Raw genomic sequence first — 26,298 nt, 5'->3', positions numbered from 1 at the left:
AGAAGAACTTGGATATCTTAGTCTCTATAAAATGGTGGAGAAGTGTTGTTTTCACATGTTTCCAGGTTAACCCGTTAAGAGAACATGGAGCAGTGAGAATGCACAGGAACTGTTTTTAAATAGCTAAGCAGGTATTATGGAGCAGTCGAACATTTTTTAGCTTATAACAGCAACCTAACAATCACCTTGTCTTGTAACTCACTTCCTGAAACTTGCTTCTTTACCTATTTGCTAGTTTTTTGGTAGTTAGTAGCAGTTTGGGGCAGTTCTTATGCTAGATAATGCCATTGGCATCTGGTAACAGACTTTGTATAGCTTTTTTTGAGCTAATATTGTTTCCCTGATCTAATCAGTTGTGGCAAACGTTACTGTAGGTCACCACTTGAAATATGGTGAGCCTGTTATGACCTGCTCAAGCTACTTTCCTAAGGAGGGTTGCAGGCACTAACTTTTACAGTGCTGAGAGCATTGTAAAAGTTCTCTCCAGGGAACTAGTGTTTTACTTTTAGCTTAAGATAATGGTAAAACAATACTCCCTGTGGTTAAATTGGGATTTACATATTGATTTTTAGGATCTTTTTTGGATAACTTTCTCATTTTGCACTAAAAAAAAATGGCATTAGTTTTCACTGGAATTTTTTCTTACCGAAAGAATAAATAAACATGTAAACACAGTATTGTTAACTAAGAAAACCAATTATGCTTATATGCTTACAAACTTACTACTGTAAAATGAAATTTTACATAATGTTCTGATATTTTGGACAAAGAATGGAAATTAACTTAGAGTTTAGCTAACTGTAAAAATATGTTTATATATAAAGACAAAGGAATGTTTTTATTAGCTGAAATATTTTGGACTGTTATAGTCTTTATGTTCATCATATATTGTTTTGATGTGTTTAATTTAGGCAACAAATTAAAATTTAACTTATTAAATTAAAATTTTAATTTTAATTAGCTTCTTTGCTTCCAACTCCAGGTCTTAAATATTCCAGAATCATGCATTTTTATTGTTTTTCTCCTTCATTCAGCACAGTATTTTGACAATAATTAAAAAAAATATATTTATTTTTGCCACCTAGTTGGGTATTAGTAATCAACATTTTTACTGTTTATATGTGGCTTTAAAATTTATGAAGCCGGGCTCGGTGGCTCAGCCTGTAATCCTACGCCTTTGGGAGGCTGAGGTGAGTGGATTGTCTGAGCCCACGGGTTCGAGACCCGCCTGGGCAGCAAGACCTCATCTCTACAATAAATAAAAAAATCAGCCGGGCGTGGTAGTGCGCACCTGTAATTTCGGCTACTCGGAAGGCTGAGGTGGAAGGATCGCCGGAGCCCAGCAGGTCGAGGCTGCGGTGGCTGGGAGCGGCCACTGCACTCCACTCTAGGCGACAGAGTGAGACTCCAACTCAAAAAAAAAAAAAAATTTATGAGACAGGTGGGTGCGGTGGCTCAAGCCTGTAATCCCAGCACTTTGGGAGTCTGAGGTGAGAGGATTGCCTGATCCCAGGGGTTCGAGACTAGCTTGGGCAACTTGGTGAGACCTCGTCTCTACAATAAATCAAAAAATAAACCGGGTGTGTTAGCGCATGCCAGTAGTTCTGGCTACTTGGAAGGCTGAGGTGGAAGGATCAGCCTGAGCCCAGCAGGTTGATGCTGGGGTGACTGTGAGCGTGCCTCTGCTCTCCATCCCGTATGACAGCTGAGACTCTGACTCAAAAAAAAAGAAGCAAACAAGAAAAACAAACAACAACAAAAAAGTTATGAGACATTTTCAAGTTTTCTAAATCATTGTTTTTATAATAATTATATTTAGAAATTACAAGTGAGTCACTATTTTATGGGTAAGTGAACTGAGATTCTAAAAGTTACTTCTTGAAATTTTTATAGCCAGTAAGCAGCAGAATTAAGGCTGTAAAACAGGACTTCTTCTCTAAATGTAGGAATCTTTGTAGGTAAAGAAAGCATAAACAAAACTCAGCTTCATAAAAGACAGATGAAGCATTATATACTCTAAAGAGCATTGGACTAGGAGTTATGAGGCCTGACTGCTGTTTGTCACTCTAACTAGCTGCATGACAATGAACAAATTTAAGCAACCTTTTTACAGTGAAAACTTGAACTACATCTGTGGTCTTTTCCAGCTCTAAAATGTCATGATTCTATGAGGCTGTCATAGTTTCTTTTATTGAATACTTTCATTTTTTATGATTTTGCGAGTTTGAGAGATCAGGATTGTTTGTGTTTAAGGTAATCACTTACCTTTTTTTGCTACTAAATATTAGACCTCATTTTCTTTTTTTCTTTGAATTTTTTTTTTTGAGTTGGAGTCTCACCCCGTCACCGAGGCTGGAGTGCAGTGGCACACTCACAACCACCCGAGCATCGACCTGCTGGGCTCCGGCGATCCTTCCGCCTCAGCCTTCCAAGTAGCTGGAACTACAGGCACGCGCTACCATGCCCGGCTAATTTTTTATTTATTGTAGAAACAAGACCTTGCCAAGTTGCCTGGGTTGGGCTGGTCTCGAACCCATGGGCTAAGGCGGTCCACTCACCTCGGCCTCCCAAAGTGCTGGATTTACAGGCTGAGCCACCATTTTTACTCCTTTATTGTAAAAAACATTTACCCCATAGGTACAGTGAAGTTGAATAACTTTGGTTAAATTACTACAAAGAGAGACAGGAAAGGAGGGAAACGAAACTGTAGGTACATTTTGGAATCTTTATTTCCAGTATTTAACTTTTCCTTGATTGACTCATAAGACTTAGCTAGGAAGGAAGTTTATTTTAGAAACTTGTTGATTTTCAAAATATTTTGAAGACTAAGGGCTCTTTGGAAGCTTATTTATGTTTTATCCATGTTGTTATGTACTCTTTGTCTAGCCATTTTTATTTTAAACATTGTAGAAACTTTGATCTGTTTTAAAAAGATTCCTGTTTAATCTTTACATTATTTGAGTTTCTAATTAATTTAAGTGCATGTTGTATAGGAAAGCAAGAAAAAAGTAGCTATGAAGAATGTTTTTGCCTTGAATATAAAATCCCTGTAATTGTATCCCTAATTAGAAGAAAGTACTTTTACACTTATTCTTTTTGTTTTCTATCCCCATTTCACTCTCTTCCCAGAAAGCCTTTTCTTTCTCCAACTGGAAGCTTCTTGCTTCATTTATATACATGAATATATCAGTTGAATTTAATTATCACCCCTAGAATCATCTCTAGCTCAGCTCATTTTAGTAATATTATTTGCTTATGAACTGCCTAAATTTTTCAGAAAATAAGTGTGAAAAGCTTATAATCCTTTCCATAGACTATTTAAATTTTTAAAACATTTAAATTATCTAAGAAAATTTAAATTTTCAAGATTTTCACTCTTAAAAGTTTTTTTTTTGAATTAGCGTCTCACTCTGTCACCCAGGCTGGAGTAGCACTGTCATGGCTACTGCAGCCTAGACCTGTTGGGTTCAGGTGATCCTTGTGCCTCAGCCTTCCAAGTAGCTTGAATTACAGGTGTGTGCCATCATCCCAGCTAATTTTTTGATTTATTTATAGAGATGAGGTCTCGCCAAGTTGCCTAGGCTGGTCTCGAACCTCTGGTTTCAAGCAGTCTTATTGCCTCTGCCTTCCAAAGTGCAGGGTTTACAGGAGTGAGCCACCACTCCTGGCTCTTTTAAGTTTTTAATACTTTTAGTCATATAAGTTTAAAAAATGTACAACAGCTTTACTTATATATTTCACATGCCTGTGACATAAGTTTTAACTTTTTAAACTGTTTATCATTTCAGTTTTTAACTTTTTAAATCATACATGTTTTTAGCCCTTACATTTTTAACTTTTTAACTTCAAAGACATATAAGTAAAAAAACTTGAGGAAAATATGGAATGATGGAGAAAGCCTAAAATTTCCTTTTTTAAAAAATGTATGTTTTATCTTTACATGTTTTTCATCATGCAATTTTGTAGCATTTTTGTTTTCAGTTGGTACATCAAATAATTTTGTCTACTTTTTTATGGAATGCAAACTTGTTTTACTGATATTATAATTATCCACTAAATAAGTGAATGTATCAGGAAGGAATGAAGAAGGAAGTAACAACAGCAGCATAAAATGTTAATCTTCTCAAGCACTATAAACGCATATAGAGCATCTAGGACAGCAAAACCAAAAAACCCATTCTGGTGGAAATGATGCTGTGAAGTTAGCCTTTAAAGGGCATAGCAGCTTTTATTTCTGCTCTGGAAAATCCATTGTCCAGCCACCATGATGTGAGGAAGCTCAAGCTAGCCACGTGGAGATGACAGGTAGATGACAGGTAGAGAAGCACTGAGGCACCTGTCATATGAGTGAAGCTGCTTTCTACCATCCAGACCATCCTAGCTGTTAGCTGAATTCAACAGGGAGTGAACCTAGGTGACACTACTTGGAACGTTTGAAATCTCCCTAAATTCTTGACTCACAGATTATGTAATAAATCATTTTCAATTGTTGAGTTTTGAGTTGGTTTCTTATGCAGTGATAGATAATTGATACACCAGCCAAACAGATTTTCAAGTATAGAGACTGTTGTCAATATACAAGAAGGCAGGGAATATTGTTCCCATGAGCTATTTCTTAGGCATCTAACAGTGTACTTCAGACAACCAAAATGACTAGAAAAACTTCAATGTAAAGACTAGCGTTAAGCATTAAAACTAGGATTAAATGAGAGTTGTAAAGAAGAATATAGCATATAATGACTCTGTGTTTTGGCAAACAAATAGAATTCAACTAAAAAAATGGAGACAGCAAATGTGAAAAAATTTGAGCTATTTTCTGCAATCATTTTTGATTGTAGTGTTGGTTTTGCTAATCAGATATTATTTTCTATGTATTGTGCTGCAAAGCAAATTAATAATTATACATTATTCTAATTTTGTTATCTCCTACGTCCTTGACAACCGGAAGTCTCAGTGTAGAAGAAATGATATACAGATGTAAGATAGAAAATTAAATAAACATCCTGTGCTTCTGATTTTTAATTGGAAGTATCAGTGTGAACTTGTATGAGATTTTAATTTTATTTTAAAATAATATAGACCTTATATATGTATATATATTTTTGTACCTATGGATATGTATGTTAATCTGATAATGTTTTATGTGTATTGTGGAATAAATCAAATGAATATTTATGTGATATTTAAATTCTGACATTTTCTAGCTGTGTCTACGGAAAAGTCCCAGAAATGAACAAACCTAGTTCCCAGAATGTGGTCTTGAAAGGCTGTTTTCTATTAAAAGAAACTAGAGCTTCTTTGAGAAGTTTTTGATTCTGGGTCTGGAGCATGAAAATGTATAAAATCCTGAAACATTTCTATACTGTATACCAAGGAAGCTATCAACGAATATATGTTCATGACAAAGGAACTCAGGAACTGACTTGAAGAGGCCCTTGGGTGACCAACTATGTTAGTTTTACCATTTTACCATCAAACATCCCAAATCTTGGGAAACTTCTTAGTCTCAGGCAAAGTGGTGGTGTAGTTAATTACTCTTGGAGGCTTGCACTGGCCAGTGGTCAAAGTGGGACAATGTAAGCATGTTAGGATAAGAGGTATAATGGATTAACAGCTTTCATTATGTTTAAATCTATGAGTTTAATGGTAGCAAACAAAACAACACCCCCAAATTAATTGTTCATCACTGGTGAATATTAGGAAACTGTTCTTTCATTTTGAAAACTGATAAACCAAGGGAAAGATCAAATATTTATTTTTACTTGTTTCCCCCTAGGCAAACAAATAGTAGATGAGATAAAGTTTTGTTTTTATAGAGAAATTTTATGTGCTAGCAAAAAAAGACAAAATAATATGATTGGATTATCGCCGTTTTGCAATGTCTTATGTTTTAATGAATTTTGACATTGAGTATCAGTGGCTGCTAATGGCACAAAAAAAGAGAAAGTCACACATGTGTTATAAATATACCACCTCCTAGTGATTAATCTGGCCAAAAATATTAAACTTGAATTTGATGAAGCTGCCTACATCTAACTTCCTATTTACAGGAAATGTAGAAAGCAGAAGAACTTGTTAAACAGAATGGGAATACAGTCAGCAAAACCTGGTCTGTGGGAAACATAGGACAGGTGGTCCAGTATGTTCAACAAATTGCAATGAAAAGAGATGGCAAGGGAAATCTATGGGTTAAAAATAGGCAAAATTAAACTCTAGCAATTAGGCATATATACTTCAGTAATAAAAGTAAGGAAATGATTACTGTAAAAATCAGAATAGTAGTTTTCTTGGTTGAGGGATGGGGAAGTGGAATGGGAACGGGGGATGGGGTGCTGTGATTGGGCTTCTCTCTGGTGGCTGATGTGGTTCTTTCTCTTCATCTGTGTGCTGGTTCCTAGTTCAACTAGCTGTGTTTCTCTGAATGTGGTTTTCTATATTTGTATTATATTTAATAATAAAATTCTAAAATAAAAAATAAGATAGGAAAGGAAATTGATTGGAGAGGATACAGCTGTATTGGGAAATGGTAAGAGTTGATGCCTTATAAATTAGCTAAGACTTGTTGACTGAGAATTTTATTAAATACTATTCTCAGAGGTTTCAACAAAATCTGACGGGAGAGTTACTAAAGTTCATTAAAAAGAGAGCTGGAGTGCTGAAAATTGTATTTTTGAGAAGATAAATCTGACAGGTAGATTGCAGTAAGAGACTAGAAAGCTAGCCAAGAGACCACTGTGTTAAGGTGAAGGTGATAAAGATTTAGTAGAGGCTGGTGCTTGTAGTAATACAGATAAAATAGCAACTGCTGCTTTATACAGTAGGACAGCCAATAAGACTTGGTTACAGATTAAGTACGATTGTTACAAATGAAAACATTAAGTGGTTATCTATAGGCTGTCATCACTACTGACCACACTCAGGCTTCACTGATTCTGATCATCTCTAGAACACACCAGACTTTCTTCCAGCTCTGTCTAGAAGTATATTTTAAAAAACAGACTTGATATAGATGTGTCCTGTTCAGATAAACAAAACCTAAAGCAAAAACCTATATTTTATAGTATGCACAACATCCTTTTCCTCAGTTATATTTTTTACACAATAAAATTCAGTAGTCATTTACTTATTTTACTTTAAGCCATTTTTCTAAGCTGTGCTTTTTTTTTTTTGAGTTGGAGTCTTACTCTGTTGTTCAGACTGGAGTGTAGTGGCAGCCTTAACCTCCTGGGCTCAGGCGATCCTTCCACCTCAGTATCCTGAGTAGTTGGGACTACAGGCACATGCCACCACCCCTGACTAATTTAAAAAAAATTTTTTTGTAGAGACAAGGTCTTGCTATGTTGCTCAGGCTGGCCTTGAACTCCTGGGCTCAAGCAATTTGCCTGCCTCAGCCTTCCAAAGTGCTGGAATTAAAGGTGCCAGGCGTAATGTGTGTTTTAAGTTTTTCAAGAAATTTTACAGGTAAAATCTTAGAAGAACCATAACATTGTATACTTCAGTCTCTCAATGATATTTTATACTTTCAATGAAATAAAACTTTCATTTATTCTACTACAAATTTCAGATTTGAGTTGGAGCCTAATCATTTTCAGGCTGGGTATGGTGACTCATACTTGTAACCTCAGCACTTGGGGACCCTGCAGTGGGAGGATCACTTGAGCTCAGGAGTTCAAGACCAGACTAGGCAACATAGCAAGACTGGATTCTACAAAAAATAAAAATAAAAACTAGCTGGGCATGGTGGTACTTGGCTGTAGCTTTACTGCTAGCTACTTGGAAGGCTGAGATGGAAGGAGCACCTGAGCCCAGGAGGTCAAGGTTGCAGTGAACGGTGCTCATATGCTGTACTTCAACATGGAAGACAGAGTGAGACACTGACTAAAAAAAAAAAAAAAAAAATTATTTTCAGTACTAGATAAAGGAAAATGGGATAAATTGTCTTACCATATATTTTCTGAAATGGTTTCATGTTTTCTGCAGAGTTTGTAAGCAGTTATGGACAAACTTCTGCGGTTAGTTCAATTGTAACAAAATATGTTTGTTTAAGAGTACTATGCTTGTAAAAAACTATTCACATAAATGTTTTTCTTTGAGAGTCATTCAATAAAACTTGCTTTTATTGAAAAATAAAATAAAGACATTAGAAATAAACTCAAAGATGGCATGTTTTAAGGGCATTCCCTTTGTTGGGTAGGATTAGAGAATTCTGAAGGACATTCTAGGTGATCATGTTAGAGTAAGATCTGATATTTTTTCCTTATGATGTATTTAGAATCTCAGAGGAGTGGTTGCTAGTGATTCTATATTCCAATTTGTTGATCTAAAAATACCAATTCTGACAAGCAAGAAACTGATAACAGTGGTTGTTTTTGTTAAGTGCATAGCTGGGACATAGAGATACAGGGGTGTCTTTGTGATGTTATTCCTTTTTATCTCTTGAATTTGAATCATGTGCTTGTATTATCTGATCTGAAAATAAATAGCATTTAATTAAAAGATAAAGATATCCAAATCATCAGTTTTCAGGGGGAAATTTTTTTAGTTTTTTTTGTTTTTTTTCTAGCTTCCTACTCAGACTTCAGCTTTATAGGGGAAATTCTTATTATTTTATTGCTTTAAGTACTCGTTTTTAAGGCTAGTTTCTCTGAAAAGCAGTCAAACATGTTTAACTTACATGCCTTTGACTTACATATGTTTGTAAACATTGTATGTTTGTATGTTTATGGTTATATGTGTGTGGTGTATGCATACATGTTGTGTGGCTTGTGGCTGTGTATGGCTCTGGTGTGTGTATGAATTTCACCCATAAAAGAATGTTTGTAGCTGGAGGCTTATGGACCGAATCTTCCCAGAGCTTTCAATTCTTATTGCCATTTTAGGATCTTTCTTCTTTCCAGAGGAGTTGTCCTTGCTTCTGAACTAGTCTCAGGGCCATTCAAAACTGGTAGTGATGTAGCAGCATAGACTGTCTCTTTCCTTTGTAATCACCGCTGAGGCTGAAGATCACTACATGTTGGTTATTCCATCTGTTCTACACCTCACTCTCCTCCAGGCAACTGCTGTGAATTCAGCTTCTGTAATAAAGTGTCGCATGAATCTTTGTTTCTTATCTCAGCCTTTGCATAGCTTAAGACCTATATTAGATCTGGGAAAGAAAAAAGAGTAGGAGGTGACATGAAAGTATGTGAAATAGTTTTATTTTTTTTGTATACTTTCTTTTTTATAATTTGTTAGTGATAACAACCATTAGGAAAACTGGTGGGGTATTCTTATCCTTTAAGGATGAGCAAAACTGGGAGAAGTTTTAAGACTACTGTCACAGGGACCTAGGAAAGAAACCAGGTTTGGGAATGAAAGAAGGCGGTAGTAGGCAGCTAAGCAGCCTCGTACAGTGGTTGTCAATCTTTGCTGCACATTGGCACCACCTGAGGATATGTAAAAAAATAACGTGCTTGGTTTCCACCCCCAGAGATTTTTTTATTTAATTGGTCAGAGCTGTGGGCTGGGCATTGGAACATTTTGAACCCACCCCCTTAAATGTTCGGTCAAGACTGAGAACCACTGGTCTAGAGAAGTAAAACTGGTTCAGGACTGAGAATAATACTTGGGTCTCACAGTGCCTCAATCCCAAAGTCTCTCCATTTGGGATAAATTGGAGTTTATCGTAAAATGTAAATATAGTACTTCTGTGTGTTCCCTAGAAGATTTGATGCTTTTAAAGACTTGTGATTATTTAGGTTTCTGATTGGTGGGAAACAAAAGCATGAGTGAATCTTTAGCATCTGGAAAGAATGGCTAGATCCACATATTAACAGTGATAAAATTTCATGAATCAACTATACTTGTTTAACATTGTGATATTTGCACAGGTTGCCTGTGATTTGCTTCGGAGAATTATTCGCATCTTGTATCTCAGTAAGAGACTCCAAGGACAGCTGCAGGGGGGAAGTAGAGAGATAACAAAAGCTGCTCAGAGTCTCAATGAACTTGGTAAGTCCGTTTTTGATTACAAGGTTAGTAGACGTTTAAAGATTTTTAAGTCATTTGATTTGTTGACTTTTCTTATCACCATTAAGAAATACTATTGAGTAAATTTTTAAGATAACAGGCTGTATACAACATTGTCACTTTTCAGAATGGGTAAAATCAATTGATTTCTTGAAAATGCTGTTTAATTGTCGTACAGTAAAATTGGCCTGTTTTCATGTAACCACCACAGAACATGATGCAGAAAAGTTCCATCATTCCCCCACCCCTGCCCATACTCCCTCATTATCCCTTCGTGATGTCACTCACCCTCTTCCCCTAACCCTGGCAACCACTGATCTTTTATCTTTTCTCCATCATTGTAGTTTGGAGTTTTTGCAAATGTCACATAAATAGAATTATAAAGTAGATAACCTTTTGAGGCTGGTTTCTTGTATTTAAAATAATACCTTTGAGATTTATCCAAGTTTTGAGGTATACCAATAGTTTGTTACTTTGTGTTGATGAAATACCATTGTAGGGATGTACTGCAGTTGATTTATTGATTGACTGGTTGAGGACATTTGTTGTTTTCAAGATTTTAGTGATTGTGAATAGAGCTGCTATAAACATTGTGTGCAGGTTGTGTAAAGTTAGCTTTTCTATTCTCTATGGAAAATACCCTGGAAAAAATGCTGTTTTTTTTAGATGACAAATCTCATGTTGATATTATGCCTAGAAGATTTAGGTAATTCATTTTTTGTTTATTATTTTCTCAGACATTTATTGCTGGCCCTTGACACTCAAGGGGTGTAATGCCCATGATGTTGATGATTAACAAACTGCAAGGTCCATGATGCAGCCTTCCTTAATTTTTCAGGCAAAATTTTGAATAGTTAGCGAATGCACGTAGAACTGCCCAGCACCTTAATTAGGCTTTGTGGGTTTTTTTCATTGAGTATCTAGCAATTTTTCTGAGGTGGATATATTTAGTGGTATTTGTGTACTTTTATAGGTTCTGAAGTCTTTGGTTATATTCATCTCAAATATCAAATCTGACTTTTGGTGTTGTGATTTGAAAGTAGTCTTGCCAAAATAATATCAGAAAAATGTGCATTACTTGTTCTTTCTGAATTTTGCTATCTTTTACTTCTCAGTTATATATAATTATGCTACATTGTAATGCTTATGTTTTTTACTGATCAAGGAAATGTAATATCCTTCACAAATCATGTTTCAACAACATTTTATGTGTATAATTCTCAAATATAGGTTTTACTGAGGTACATTATTGGGAATATATATAACTTGTAATTTGTTATGTTTGGAATATATTATATAACAAGTTAAATTTTTAAGTCAGGTGTGGTGACTCGAAGGCTGAGGTGGGAGAATCACTTGAGGTCAGGAGTTTGAGACCAGCTTGGGCAACAGAATGAGACTTTGTTTCCAAAAAATTAAAATTAAGATGAAAAAATTAACCAGATGTGGTGGCTTACGCTTATAGTTTTAGCTACTTGTGATTTTGGGAGGATCACTTGAGCCCAGGAATTTAAAGCTGTAGTGAGCTGTGATCACACCATTGCACTGCAGCCTGGGCGATAGAATGAGACCCTGTCTCAAAAAAAAGTTAACATTTTAAGCAATGAGTAATGCTTGAGTGTTGTTTTCACAGTATGTTCTAAACATAGGAGTGTAATAATTCTAGTATCAGCTGTTATATTTTGCTCTATCACATTTAATTCTATGAACCAAAACTAGTTTGTAGAATAATAGAATCACTGACACTCCTTCATATTAAAAAATAGCTAAATTTTGATTATGATTATCATCTTTTCTAGAATCAACAGACCCTGTAATACAAATGGCGATGTCTTTTTTAAAAAATAAAGATGGGCAGAAGTATAGATCATAATGTTCTGAGTTGGTACAAGGCAGAGTGTAAACTATTATTCTTTCATTCTGGTGTTAACTTTACCCAAAGTTTCTTATAAATATTAAATGTTAAAAATGTGATTGAGAAAGTTAGTTCATGGTGAAATTATTTCAAAGTAGATTGTATTAACTTAAAAATTTTCCCCTCTGTTTCCTGGACTGGAGTGCAGTGGCATGATCACAGCTCACTGTAACCTCAAACTCCTGGCCGAAAGTGATCCTCCTGCCTTGGCCCCCCAAGGCATAATTTAAATTTTTAAAGCTTTGCCAATTACAAGTATTTGATTTGCAAAGACGTCTTCTCTTTATCATTTACCACTGTGTTTGAATGTTGACTAGTCCTGACACTGGTAGCTAATGAGGTGAAACCAAGAGAAAAAGAAAGTTTCTACATTTGGAGTTAGTATTTGAATAAAAGCAATAATTTGCCAGTCACTATTGCAATTGCACATGTACACTAAGTGACATTTCTATGGTTGAATCATCTCCAAGATGGTCAGTGGCTTTATCAGTATGACTGTGGTTCTGCCATCCAAGTACTAACCAGGCCCTACCGTGCTTAGCTTCTGAGATCAGATAAGATCGGGTGTTCAGGGTGGTATGGCATAGACAGAATTTCATTACAAAGAATAAAATGATCAAGAGTAGCGGTATTTATACCACAGGCCTTAAAGGTTAACTTGTTAAGAAGCATTTTCTCAAACTTGGAAGGTTCTGTGGCTTGCATTGGGATGGCCAGGTGAAATAAATTGTCATCTGAAAATCAACTGTGTTCCAAGGCACTGGGATAGGGGAATGACTGCTAGTGGTACAGATTTCTTTTGGGGATGATAAAAGCGTTCTAGAGTTAAACAGTAGTGACTGTTATGCAACCTTGTCAGTATACTAAAACCACTGAATTATACACTTTAAAAAGAAGTATTTCATGTTAGGTAAATTATATGTCAAATTTTAAAGTATATTCTGGATACCTAGTGACAATTATAATCATATCCTATTTTTTTAAAATTTGAGGTGTGTGATATCCAATAAGCTGTATATGAGAGGAGACCAAAAAATTCCCAGAATTTATTTATAAAAGCATGTGCATTCTTGCATGTTTAAACTTCAGTCACCTTCAAAAGTACTCTTCGTTTGATGCAATACACCTATGGAGACAGTTTTCCACTGCTCAATTTTTTTTTTTTTTTTAGTCAGTAAGTATTTATTGAGCAATTCCAGTCCTAGGCACTTTCTGAAGCACTGGGGATATAGCAGTAAACACAGAGGCCACACCTGCCCTCAGGCCTTTCTCTTGCATGTCAGGTATTTTATACAGCAGCATTTCCAGGTCACCTGGGCTGCTCTGCTGCCACCTTACTTTCCATTATACTTTACTCTACATATTTAAAATGTAGAAGTTCTATGTTAATACATTAGATACTAACCAAAAACTTTGTATTATTAGATGGTAAAACAGATGTCCTAATCCAGTATATCATTTAAGAAAAGCAAAGATGGATTAATTTAGTTTATAAAGATTACATTAAACTATTTAGTTTGGTTTTAACATTAAGCAATATATATGTAGACCATTTTTATTTTAAACAAAAATATGAGCTTTATAATTCAGCATCATTGAATTAAAAATACACTTATCTGTTGGCACCACATCTGTGAGGGGTCATAGAAGAGGAGGGCCTCTGAGCTTGTCCACCTGGGGCATCTGATTTACCTGCAGTGACTGCAGTATTGTCTACATAGACAGTTGCCGTGATCAACAGCAGAAACTTTTAGATCCTCCTGACCTACTAGAAGTTTCATTTTCCTTTATTGTCCCTTTTTACTAATGGAATATTAAAATGCTTAGCTTGAATGCCAACATCACTTCAGTGTTACAACACAAAACAAAATATAAGCGTGCTGTGGCAAAAGTTTCAGTCTAAAATTATTTTACTGCCACACAACTACATACAGTCATATACATTTGGAGACAATTTTCACATGACACATAAACTAGGAAAATAAATACTTCCCTTCATCACCCAATTCCCAATGGTTTGATTCTAAAAACCATCTCTTGCTCACTTACCAAAGATTCTGACTATACATCAGACAAATTCCTCTTGATTTCCCTATTAAGATAGTTTATCAAAACAGTTACGACTCTCACTTGTTTTTTAAGGCTGAGACATCAGTTTTGACATCACAACCACCCTCCCTGTGTCAGTGTTCTGAAAGCCCTGCCCACATCCTCCCTGACAAGGGGTATATCCTGTACTTCTGGTTGCAGCCAGTGGTGGTCCTGAGGTCTAGAGCAGCCCGGGTGGGGCTCCCTGGGATCCAGTTCAGTGGGCATGTGCTACCTAAACAGTCAGGCCTCAGGCCCCCCAAGGAACCCGGTCCCATAAGCAGCCCCAGCTCTTGCAGGTGGCAGAGGAAAAGGTGCTGCTGTGAGAGATGGAGGAACTGAGCTCTGAGTGTGTCTGTCTAGAGGATGAGTTAGATGAACTCCATGCTGAGATGGAAGAGATGAGAGACAGTAACTTAGAAGAAGATGTTTACTGGACCATCAAAACAATTTTTGAACTTGTCAATTTTGATGCCTTTTAGTACTTCTGCCGTTTATTGTTTCACTTCTTCCACGTCGGCAAAACATTTCTCTTTGAGACTTTTTTCATCCAGAAAACAGCAAAAGGTCGTTCAGGGTGAGATTAAGTGAATAGAAAGGGTGGGGCAGGGGATCATGACGTTTTTGGCTAAAAACTGCTGAACACCCAGCACTGTATGGGCAGGTGCATACATAAATCACCCATCATGAAATGGGCAAATGTGTTGAAAGAATCTCCAAAAAAATTTCACTGAAGGGAAATGCAGCCTCTTACAACAATGCTTGCTAGTGCACTGATGTCATGGGTTCCTAGAGCACTCACCTAGCTGGGGAAACGTGCTACAAGGTGCCCACTCTCCAAAAAATAATTCTGGGTTTTTTTTTTGGGGGGGGTCCCCCTTTGTATATTGCAAATACACAATTTAGTAAGTTTTGACATAAAACCATTACCAATATCAAGATAGTGAATATGACTATCACCCTCAAAAGTTTCCTCAAGCCCCTTGGTAACACCCCAAACATTTACTCATCTGCTTTTTGTCACTGTAAGTTACTTTCCACGTTAAAGAGTTTTATATGAATGGAAAAACACACTTTACACGTGTATTTTTGTTTTTCCTCTTTCAGCCAGCTTAATTATTTTGAAATTCATCAGTGTTGCGTGTATTAGTAGCTTATTTCTTTTTATTAGTGACTAGTTTTCCACCGATATATCACAGTTGGATTATCCATTCACCTGTTGATAGACATTTAGGTTGTTTCTCGCCTTTAGGTATTACAAATCAAGCTGCTATGCACACTCATGTACAAATCTTTGTATGAGCATATACTTTCATTTCTCTTGGATAATTACCTATGAGTGAAATATCTGAAATATGTAGGTGCATATTTAACTTTTAAAGAAATTGTCAAGGTTTTTTTTCAAAGTAGTTGTAGTATTTACATTCCTACTGATAGTGTACAAAAATTCTACTTTGCGAGGGGCCAGCCTCTGCAAGTTTTGGGGAGTCCCTTGGAAGATGTGGTGGCGTCGGCAAATCTGTAGGGATAGATATTAAAAGAAAGAAAGATGGAAGGATAGATATAAAGAGGAAGAAAGAGAAAGAAATTGGACAACTGTTCAGTGAAATGAACAGAAGCCGTTTATTGAAAGTTACAGCAGGTATTTATCCCCAAATTTTACACAGACAGTCTCACAAGTCTTTCACATGAACACAAAACCAGGTGCAGGAGGGGCGTCCCCCACCCACCAGATGTTTTCTCAGGTATGAGGAAGGACAAACCCCAAGATTGTCTTATTGTTCCCTTTGCTAGTTAATGCTCTTCAAAAGCAGTGCAACAATCCCTATGAGCCTAATGATGTTCTGATAATCAATAACTTCTAAAGCTCACACAATACCCATGATGACTAACTTAAACTTTATTACCTTTCTATTCTATGCTAATACTACTTACACAATGCTACGGAAGCTCTTAATTATAGCTTAAGCCAATTCCTAAAGAATGTGGCCCAGTCCAAAGATCACCTGGGCTCTACAGGATGTGACCCAGTCCAAGGTTCATGGTGGGCCACTTTTTGGAACAATAGACTACAATCTCTTAACAAAATGGCTGTTCTAAAGTTCTATATATCCTAGTTTCTATGAAAGTTTCTAATTCCTAATCCTAATATATAAAGCTGATCAGCAGCAGCAAAGCTTCTAAAAATAAAACCCAAATATAAGCTGTAAATGTACTAAGGCCAAAACCACAATAGTAGAAAATGGAGACAATGAAATTTCTAAAGTTAACTGTATTCTTATTAAACCTCAAAATTTCATGATTGGTCATGCTTGAACTAACATGATTCCCTGACGTTAGCATGACCTATTCTACAATACTTTCTTATGAATAAAATAAATTCAATTTCTATAATAGATAGAAAAAACCCTACACTAACTGTAGCTAAAGCCGGCCTAAAAGAATGCAGCCCAGTCCAAAGTACACTCTGGGCCCTCAGGAATGTGGCCCAGCCCAAGCTTTGTGCTGGGCCATTTCTGATAACTCTTCATAATCATCTGTACCATTGAAAAGCTGAAAACAGCTCTCCATAAATATATACTAATTCTACAAATATACTTTAAAATCTTATAAAGAGGCTTGTACCGTGTAAAAGGCTCCCAAATGTGACCTGAGTTTGAATTATATCTAATACCTAAGCCGAAACTGTAGTTTATGGGAAACAGGAACAATGGGTTTCTAGAGTGAGCCATGCCTGTCACAGTCACAGAGCCTTCAGCTTAGATCAGCAGAGTTCCTTTAGGTTACTTGTACTGCATGGTAAAAGGAGGAGGAAAATGGGATCAACGGCTCCTAAATACATCCTAGTGGTCTCAGGGTCCATGGCCCTCCCTGATCCCTAATGCTCAGTGGGCCTCCGTGGCCGGCTCCCAACACTACTTTTCCTACATCTTTCCAATAATTATTATAGTCAGTCTTCTTAATTTTAGTCAATCTAGTAGGTAGGTAGTAGTATCTCATTTTGAGTTTTCAAGAAAAGCTACTAGAACTAATAAAGGCATTTAGTAAGATTTCAGGACACTACATCAATATATAAAAATTACTGTATTTCTGTTTGATTTTTTTTTTTTTTTTGAGTCATGATCTTACTCTGTTGCCCAGGCTGGAGTGCAGTGGCGCAATCATGGCTCATTGTAGCCTTGACCTACCCTACTGGGCTCAGGTGATCCTCCTGCCTCAGCCTCCCAAGTAGCTGAGACTACAGGTATGCCTTATCACACCTATCTAATTTTTTGTATTTTTTGTAGTGGTGAGGTCTCGCTGTGTTGCCTAGGCTGGTCTTAAACTCCTGGGCTCAAGCAACCCTCCCACCTTATCCCCCAAAGTGCCAGGATTACAGGCATGAGCCACTGTGCCTGACTGTATTTCTATGTATGATATCAGCATCAAGCAATTGGAAATTGAAATTTTAAAAATACTACTTATAATAGCATAAAATGAATGACAGACTTCAGGATAAGTCTGACAAAGGATATGAAAACCTGTGTATTGAAAACAATAAAACACGAGAACAATTAGAGAAAACGTAAATAAATATATCTTGCCCATCAGTTGAAAGACTTAATATCGTTTATTAGGATGTCTGTTTTTCCCAATTTGATCTATAGATTCAACACAGTTAACAATCTAAATTCTAGAAAGCTTTTAGAAATTGACAAGTTGATTTTAAAATTCATATGGAAATGAAAAGGATCTAGAATAGCCAGAATAATTTTCGAGAGAAACCAAAGTTGGAGGAATAAACCTGATTTGAAGATTTATTATGGACTTATTATAGTAATCAAGACATAAAGGGAGACAAACAGATCAATGAAACAGAGAAGCTAGAAATAGACCTACACATATATTAACAATGAATTTTTTTGGATGTATTTAGTAGAGAAAGAATAGTCTTTTCAACAGATGGTGCAGGAGCAAAATTATGCAAAACAGTGAACTTGTATCCATACTTCATCTAAAGGTATTAACTCAAGATGGATTCCAGTCCTAAATTACACAACCTAAATTTTTTGAGCTTATAGAAGGAGATATGGGAGAACATTTTTGTGACTTTGAGTTAGGCAGTAATTTCTAAAGCACAACTCACAAACAATTGATGTTAGATTTTATCAAAATTTAAGACTTCTGTTTTTCAAGTATTACTGTTAGGAGAATAAAAAGACAAATCATACACAGAGAGAAAAATATTTGCAAATTATATATTTGACAGAGGACTTGTATCCAGATATATAGAAAAACTTGCAAAACTCAGTAGGAATTCTAACAATCCACTTGAAAAATAGCAAAAAGTTTGAACAGACATTCCACCAAAGAAGATGCATGGGTGACAAATATTCATATGAAAAGATGCTCAACATCATTAGGCATTAGGGAAATGAAAATTAAAGTTACACTAGTATCTTATTGGCATAGAAAAATAGAATTATTTTAGTAGACTTATTGTACTTTTTCATGCAGGTTATTATTATGTAATTGTTTAAAAAAATTCAACTACATAGTATAGATTGAAGGATTAAATTAAATCATGCTGATTTATGATTTTTCTTCAAGTATAGTATTGGTACTAGATGAAAATTTAAATGGGCCTTACTACAAAGTGATAACATTATTTGAGTGTTGTTAAGATAATATATGTAAAAAATTGTTGGTTTTGGCCAACTACCTTTGTTAGTTGTTGTTTGCCCATGTAAGCAGGGTTGCCATGTAATTTATAATTTTAACATTTTTCTGATTTTTTTTTTTTTTTTTTGAGACAGAGTCTGGCTCTGTCACCCAGACTGGAGGGCAGTGGCATGATCTTGCAGTCTTGACCTCCTGGGCTTAGGTGATCCTTCCACCTCAAACCTTCTGGGTAACTGGGACTACAAGTGCCATCACCACTCCCGGCTAATTTTTTTTATTTTTGGTGGAGACAGAGACTTGTTATGTTGGCCAGGCTGCCCAACAATTCTGGCCTCAAGCAATTCTCCTGCCTCAGCTTGGCCTCCCAAAGTGCTGTGCCTGGCCAACATTTTTCAGACTTTTCGAACGCTTGGGTCACTGTGAACTAGAAGAGGACAGCTCCTTTGAAATTAAAGTAGTGTCTGAAAACACTTAACATAGTTAGAAATATTGAAAATGTTCTCATATCTTGATCAGGTTGAGTATCAGATTTGCTTATTTCATGGAATGCATTCTTGTTTTATCCATGTTCAGTTGAAGTTGTAGTGGTGAAACCAGAAAAATGCTGTATTTTTGCAATCAGCATTAGTATTTTCTAGTTTTTCCTTTGGAATATTATCAGACATTCCACCTATAATTTGAATACCGTACCCTACCTGTAGTAAAGCTATTGGTGAAGAATCTAGCGTGCTCTTTGCTTCAGTGTTATCAAGTGGTAAAATTCCACCAGATTCTATTGGATTCAAACATTCAGAGGCAGAAAGAACATGGACAATGTAAATCTGTACTATTTAAAATTTAGTACCTGCTTTTTTCTTGTATACTAGTGTCCTTGGATTTGTTGAGAAACTAATTTGAACCTAGTTTCTTTCTACCTGCAATTTCATTTCAATTCTTTCATTTTATTTCTTCTTATTTATATTAAACATGACTTGCTTTTGAAAGGGTGTTTTTAAAAAATTAATCTTTTAATTACCTTAAGATTTATCATATATTTTTGAGATTCATGGTTGCCAAGAGATAGTATTTAGTTTGGTCTATTTTATACTTTTTCTGACTTAGACATTTTATCTTGCTGACACTGAGAACTGACTTAATAATTGTTCATGGGTATTTTACTGCCTAACTTTTCTAAAGTAGTCATTAATTCAGAAGGATTGCCAAACCCAGCAGGTCGATGCTGGAGTGACTGTGAGGGTGCCAACTGCATTCTAACCTGGGTAACAGAGTGAGACTGCAACTCAAAAAAAAAAAGAAAAAGAAAAAAAAAGTCATTGATTTAATAATACATAATGAGAACTAATAATAAATCAAAAAATGAATGAAAAAGATATTTACAATACTAAAATAGGGATGATTTGTGGGGGGTTTCTTGAACAGCCCAGCTTTTATATTAAAAGGCCTCAACTGAGGCAGGATTTCATCATTCTCGCCTCCACCTCCCACTGATGTGCATTCTTTTCACTCAATTTTTGAGGGGAGATAGAATATGGGATTCATAGGAGGGTGAGGATTACTGGATCTTTTATTGACCATAATGATAAATCATCCTTCTGAAATTTTCCCAGTTCTATAAATCTATATACATTTGCACTCTTGACTATTAGAATGATTCTCTACTAATCCCACTTATTAAAACAAACTTGATACTTTAAATTTAGAGGTTAATAAGATAAACTTTGTATCCTTTTGTAATATTATGTTTTCTTTACTGAAATATAATCTCTCCATTTTTTCAGGTCTACTTATACATCTTATAAGATTTAAAAAATAATATATACTAGATATTGAATCTTACGATAATTTTATTTCTATGTAGCTTTGTATTATTTTATTATTACCTCTTTTTAACTTATCCTACAAATAGGGATTGAGGGAGGAAAATTTTCCCATAAAAAGTAATCAGATCATACTTTCATGGATACTCTTTAATCGGTTTATGAAAATCATTTATAGTTTATTTATTAAACAATTAGGTTTCAATATACATAAGCTCTATAGCTTATCTGGAATCTGGGATAAAATGTCGTTTTTGTCCTTGAAAAGTTTAAGATCTGTTCTTATCTATAAATTCAGCATTAAACTGGTAATAGAAATATAATAATGATAACAATTACGAGGATGATATCTATGGGGGGAACTGATCTTCTCTTCTCCTAGTTTTCCTATTTTAGCTCATCTGCCCTTTCCATGAAGTAACAAGAAAAACCCTTTAGTCATTCTCTTACCATAAAACTTAGAAAAATTCATTAACTTATTCCATCAGTGTTTATTGAATACCTACTATGTGTACCATGTGCTATTCTAGACATTGAAGATTCAAGGTAATGGCCATAACAGAGAGTTTCCTAGCCTTTATAGTGTTTACATTCTGTTGGGTCCTAAGGTCTCACATATCTGGTATAGCTATACAAATATGATTCCAGAGCCTAAGCTCTTAAGTTATCAATGCTGTACTCACTTTGTACTCTTTTCTTAAACTCTATGGCAGCATCTAATTGCTTCACAAAAGGGATTGCAGCCATTAGTAGAAATTCTCAGTGTCATTTTTTTTAAAGGAAAAAAAAATCACATTTTATTCTACTTTCTTAAGAATACCTTGAATATAAAGATAAGTCTAAATGAGTATATGTTATAATTCAGTGAAAATGAGAAAGTGATATTTGAAATATAACCTCATATTTAAAAAATTAGTATATATTATACATATGATATGCCATTTTATACAGAGAAAATATTTTTGTTGTGATTGTGGGTTGACTGTTTTTACTAACTTAACATTCTATATTAAAGCTTTATTGACTTATCTAAGATTCATTTTTAAAAAGTATAATCAAGTAATTGATGTGATGGAAAGAAAATATTTCCTCCATGAATTTTTGCTGCTTATAATCTATTTTCTGAGTTTTACTTTTTGTCACTAAGCGGCAGCGTGTTAACACTGTATCACAAAAGCATATCATTAAAAACCAAATTAATCATAGAAAAATTGTGATATATTTATTATGTAAGGTAGAGATAGTGTAAGTTTGTTTCATCCATTAATGTTCTTATCGTAGCTGTAATTTTTTTAATCTGATGATACTTACAGGCAAGCATTTCTGATTTGTGTGCAAATGAGAGAACATATGATATATATAATCTTGCCCCATAATATGTACTCATTAATTACTGAACTAATGAATGTTTTTTGAGATGTCTGTAAGATGCCATAGTGAAAATTTTAGAAAGTTTTATTTCAAACCTATTAAAATTACTTAATGGGAGGAAAGCTTGTAAATATACCAATAAATTCTTTCCAGTATGAAATTATGTTTATCCTTGTTACAGGTCTGAAGTGACTTGTTTCTTAAATGCATTGATGCATACTTAGTTTTTTTGTGTGTGTGACTACTTTGACATAGTGAATTAAATGTGCATTTAAAAATCTACAGTGTAATGACATAGGATGATAGTCATTTTCAGTATGGATGTTTGATTTAGATGGTCTCTAAATTTCTTACATAAGTGACTAGGTTCAGCTACCACCAGGTGGGGGTGATGCTGTACACAAATCTAAATAGTCACAGTGGCTTATGTTTAGATATGGGTTTGTATGTGGTAGATATAAGCTTATTAAAATATCACAGGCTTGTACACAAAACCATTTTTAAAGCTAATTGAAGCTAATGCTTAAAATTTATACATAACATATTTATGCAGCATTTATGATGCTGTTTTTTTTGAATTGAAGTCTCATTCTGTCGCCCAGACTGGAGTGCAGTGGCTGCTCCCGGCCACCGCAGCCTCGACCTGCTGGGCTCCGGCGATCCTTCCGCCTCAGCCTTCCGAGTAGCCGGAATTACAGGTGCGCACTACCACGCCCAGCTAATTTTTGATTTATTGTAGAGATGAGGTCTCGCCTGCCCAGGCGGGTCTCGAACCCGCGGGCTCAGGCAATCTACTCACCTCAGCCTCCCAAAGGCGCGGGATTACAGGCTGAGTCACCGAGCCCGGTTTATGATCCTGTTTTATTAGTTCTATCTTTTATCACATAGTATCAAAAATTTAAGATAGCATGCAAACAAAAACAAGCAGCTCTTTTGTTGTAAACATTAATCTGTTGTTTTTCTAAATTTCAAAGTTGCAGTAGCATTTCTAGGTATATATTCTATTTCATATGGTTTAATAATGCTTATGGAAGCTCTCTGTTTTACCTTACTGTCACCACTTGCTGGAACATTTGTCACTGAGAACAATTTATTTAGTGTAAGGTTTTTCAAACCAGTAATGTATCAAAGTTTTCAGTTTCTTAATTCTAAAGGGTTGTATTTTTTGTTTGGATGCTTATACCAATAATTCTCAACCTCTTTTTCCTTCTAGTATATAATACTAATAATATTAATTTTAAAAAATGTATCTTAAATATAAACAAACAGTGCCTCAGAACAACAGCTCATTATATTGTGACTGTTCCTTTAAAATGGTGTTAGCTTTCTTAATGAATTACAGCTTTGGGACTCTACATCTACTTTTATACAGGAATATTAGGTGGATTTTCTACTTGCCATTGCCATTATACTTTATCACTTGATGTATAGAAAAGCCACTAACAATGTGAAACAGTTTTTATCAGTCTTCAGTTTAGTAAGTTAAAATAGGCTAAGGACTATTTTATACTCCTGAGCTATTTTATATTCTTGGAGAATTTGGAGATCTTTGGTGATCACACACCTATATTTATAAAGATATTGGCCTTTAGATTGCTTGTAGTATATTTGACTTTGGTATCGGGGTGATAAAATAAATTAGAAAGTGTTTGGAAGAGTTTGAGAAGGCTTGATATTTATTCTTCTTGAAGTGTTTGGTCGACCTGGGCACAGTGGTGCACATTTGTAGTCTCAGCTACTCGGGTGCCTGAGGTGGAGAGCTTGCTTCAGCCTAGGAATTCAAGACAAGCCTGAGCAAAATAGCAAGATTTCATCTCTAAAAATAAATGGATGGAGAAAAAAAAATTTGGTTGAATTTATCAGTGAAGCCATCTGGTCCAGACTTTTCTTTCTTGGAATTTTCTTGCTTTCTTTTATGTTACCAGATCCTTTTGTATATTCCATTTTATTTTGTTCATGGACTTTTTAGCTATATACTTGTATTATTTTTCTAAGAATTTCACTAGCGCTTACAAGATGCATCTTTATTTTAGCACCATCTATTTGGTGTTAGTCTTGAATTACTTCAGGTGAACTATTAGCTGCTATGAAGTCATTGTCTGTTAAATCCCACATATTAGCCCCACTCTGTCAATTTTTGTTGATCGTCTTTTTTTTTCTTTTTTTCATGGGTGTGGATCATGATTTTCTTTTTCTTTGCATGTGAACCAAATGTGATTGAAAACTAGATATTATGGATAGTACATTTTAGTAATTCTAAATTCTGTTATGTTCTCTGAGGATCACTTTGTTGTTGTTTTTTTGTGTTTTGTTTTAGCCTGCAGTACAAGTTTAACTTGCATGGTATCAAACTGTACATTTTTTTCCTTGCATTATATAGTTACTATCTTTGCTCAGTTCTTTCATCTTGCAGATGCTTCTTTTGCAGCTCATCATACATCTGTAGTTAGCTATCACAAAGGATTTTGGCAAAGCTGATACTAAAATCACCCCTTTTTCCTCTGAGTGTTTCCTCCCTGATTTTTCAGTTGCTCTTCCAGTCATGAGGTCAGTTCTCTGACACCTCAAGTTAGTAAGACCCAGCTTTCTGCTGCTTGAACTGTGGTATGTTTAGGAAATGCCATCAGTCTGAAATGGTAGCAAATTCACCTATCTCACAAGTCTTTTAAGGGTAGACTCCTGTATGACTTTTGCTTGCTTTTTTATTTCCAAATCCCCTTGAATCTCCTCCATCCATGTGTATATTAATAGTAATCCAGGGATTTGGGTCCTGCTCCTTCTGCAGTTCAATTGCTTTTAGAATTTCTTGCCTTATTATAGCTACTCTGCCCCTGATTCCTGTCCTCTGCCATCTCCAGACTGCAAACCTGTATGTTTCTTCTCTAAGATCTGTAGGATTTGGAATGGAGGTGATGTTGGGAACTGTGGTGGTGAGTGCCCTCAGGCAAAAATGGCCAGACTTTTAATTTGTACCCATTGCAATTTCTGTAACTCAAAAGTAAATCCTTTGGCATATTTCTGCCTTTTGTTATTTCCATTGCCTTTAAATACAGTCATGCATCGTTTGACAGTTGCTCAAAGAAATGCATCATTAGGCAATTCATCTTTGTATGAATATCATAGAGTGTGTACTTCCAAACCTAGATGTTATAGCCTACTGCACACCTAGGCTATATGACATAGCCTAGTGCTTCTAGGCTGCAAACCTGTACAACATGTTACTGTTCTGAGTACCGTCGACAATTTTACCACAATGGTAAGTATTTGTATATATAAACCTGTCTAAACATAGAAAAGGTAACACATTGCATTGAGCTAAGGTTACCACGGATGTGACATCATAGGCTATTGGAAATTTTCAGCTCCATTATAATCTTATGGGACCATTGTTATTGACCAAAACATCATTATGCAGCACTGACTGTAGTATATATTTAAAAATGCTTTATCTAGATTTAGAGCTTTATGTGTAGGAAACTATGCCTGACAATTCACTCTGCCATTGGTGGAAACTAGATGAAACTAATTTGTGTTTTCCTATTTCTCATATGCACTCAAAGACTGAAAAATTGAATGAACATTGGAAATTTGCATCACTTTGATAACCATCTATAGGTTGAGAATGCATGCATTACTTTTAGTTTTAAAATTAGAGGTAATGTTAAATTTAGTCTTAACTTTTATGAATATAAAATCTTTGTATTCCCAAAGAACGAATAGACATAAGAATATCATCAAGTAACTTTATCTTTACTTTGACTTTTTATTTTTATTTATTTATTTAAAAGATGTGGGGTACAAATTCAGGGTTAGGTATACAAATGTTGGTTATGCAGGTACCCTTGTTGATGAGGTGTGCCCCTCCCTCCCCTAGCAATGTCACTCAACTGCCAATCTCACCTCCCCTCCCGTGGCAGTTTCCCACTACTGCCAGTCCCTTTCTGATAGTATTATAATTGTTCAAGGTCTTGTGAGCAAGAACATATGGTACTCTATTCTTTGTTTCTGTGATAGGTCACTGAGTAAGATCCATCCAAGTTGCTGCGAAGTTCATATGTTTGTCCTTTATGGCCGCATAATATTCCATTGTGTATATGTACCACATTTTTTTAATCCAGTCCAGCTTTGATGGACAGCATGGTTGGTTCCATGTTTTTGCTATTGTGAATACAGCTGCAACAAACATATGTGTGCAGGTATCTTTTTTGTAGAATGATTTTAGTTCCTCCAGGTATATTCCCAATAGTAGAATTGCTGGGTCATATGGAAGGCCAATTTCTAATTCTTTCAGAAATTGCCACACTTTTCTTCCAAAGAGGTTGCACTAGTTTTCATTCCCGCCAGCAGTGTAGAAGTGTTCCTTTTTCTTTCTTTCTTTTTTTTTTTGAGTTGGAGTCTCACTCTGTCACCCAGACTGGAGTGCAGTGGCCACTCCTG

At 35.5% G+C, this 26,298-nt stretch overlaps 1 protein-coding gene across 1 annotated transcript in view; it reads left to right on the top strand.

The window, feature by feature from the left end:
* The window catches only part of COG5 (component of oligomeric golgi complex 5), a gene marked incomplete at its 3' end in the record, with an annotated part of 170,559 nt that overhangs the window by 26,424 nt on the left and 117,837 nt on the right, over window positions 1-26,298 (top strand). The window contains exon 8 of the mRNA XM_021709729.1: window positions 9,870-9,990. Within this exon, the coding sequence (XP_021565404.1) occupies window positions 9,870-9,990 (121 nt within the window). The remainder of the gene's footprint in view (window positions 1-9,869; window positions 9,991-26,298) is intronic.

The sequence above is a fragment of the Carlito syrichta genome, unplaced genomic scaffold (assembly GCF_000164805.1).
Source record: "Carlito syrichta isolate Samal-C Ts95f unplaced genomic scaffold, Tarsius_syrichta-2.0.1 Scaffold279535, whole genome shotgun sequence".
NCBI classification, from domain to species: domain Eukaryota; kingdom Metazoa; phylum Chordata; class Mammalia; order Primates; family Tarsiidae; genus Carlito; species Carlito syrichta.
Note: the sequence above shows the minus strand (reverse complement) of the source record. Positions and strands in the feature narration are given on the sequence as shown.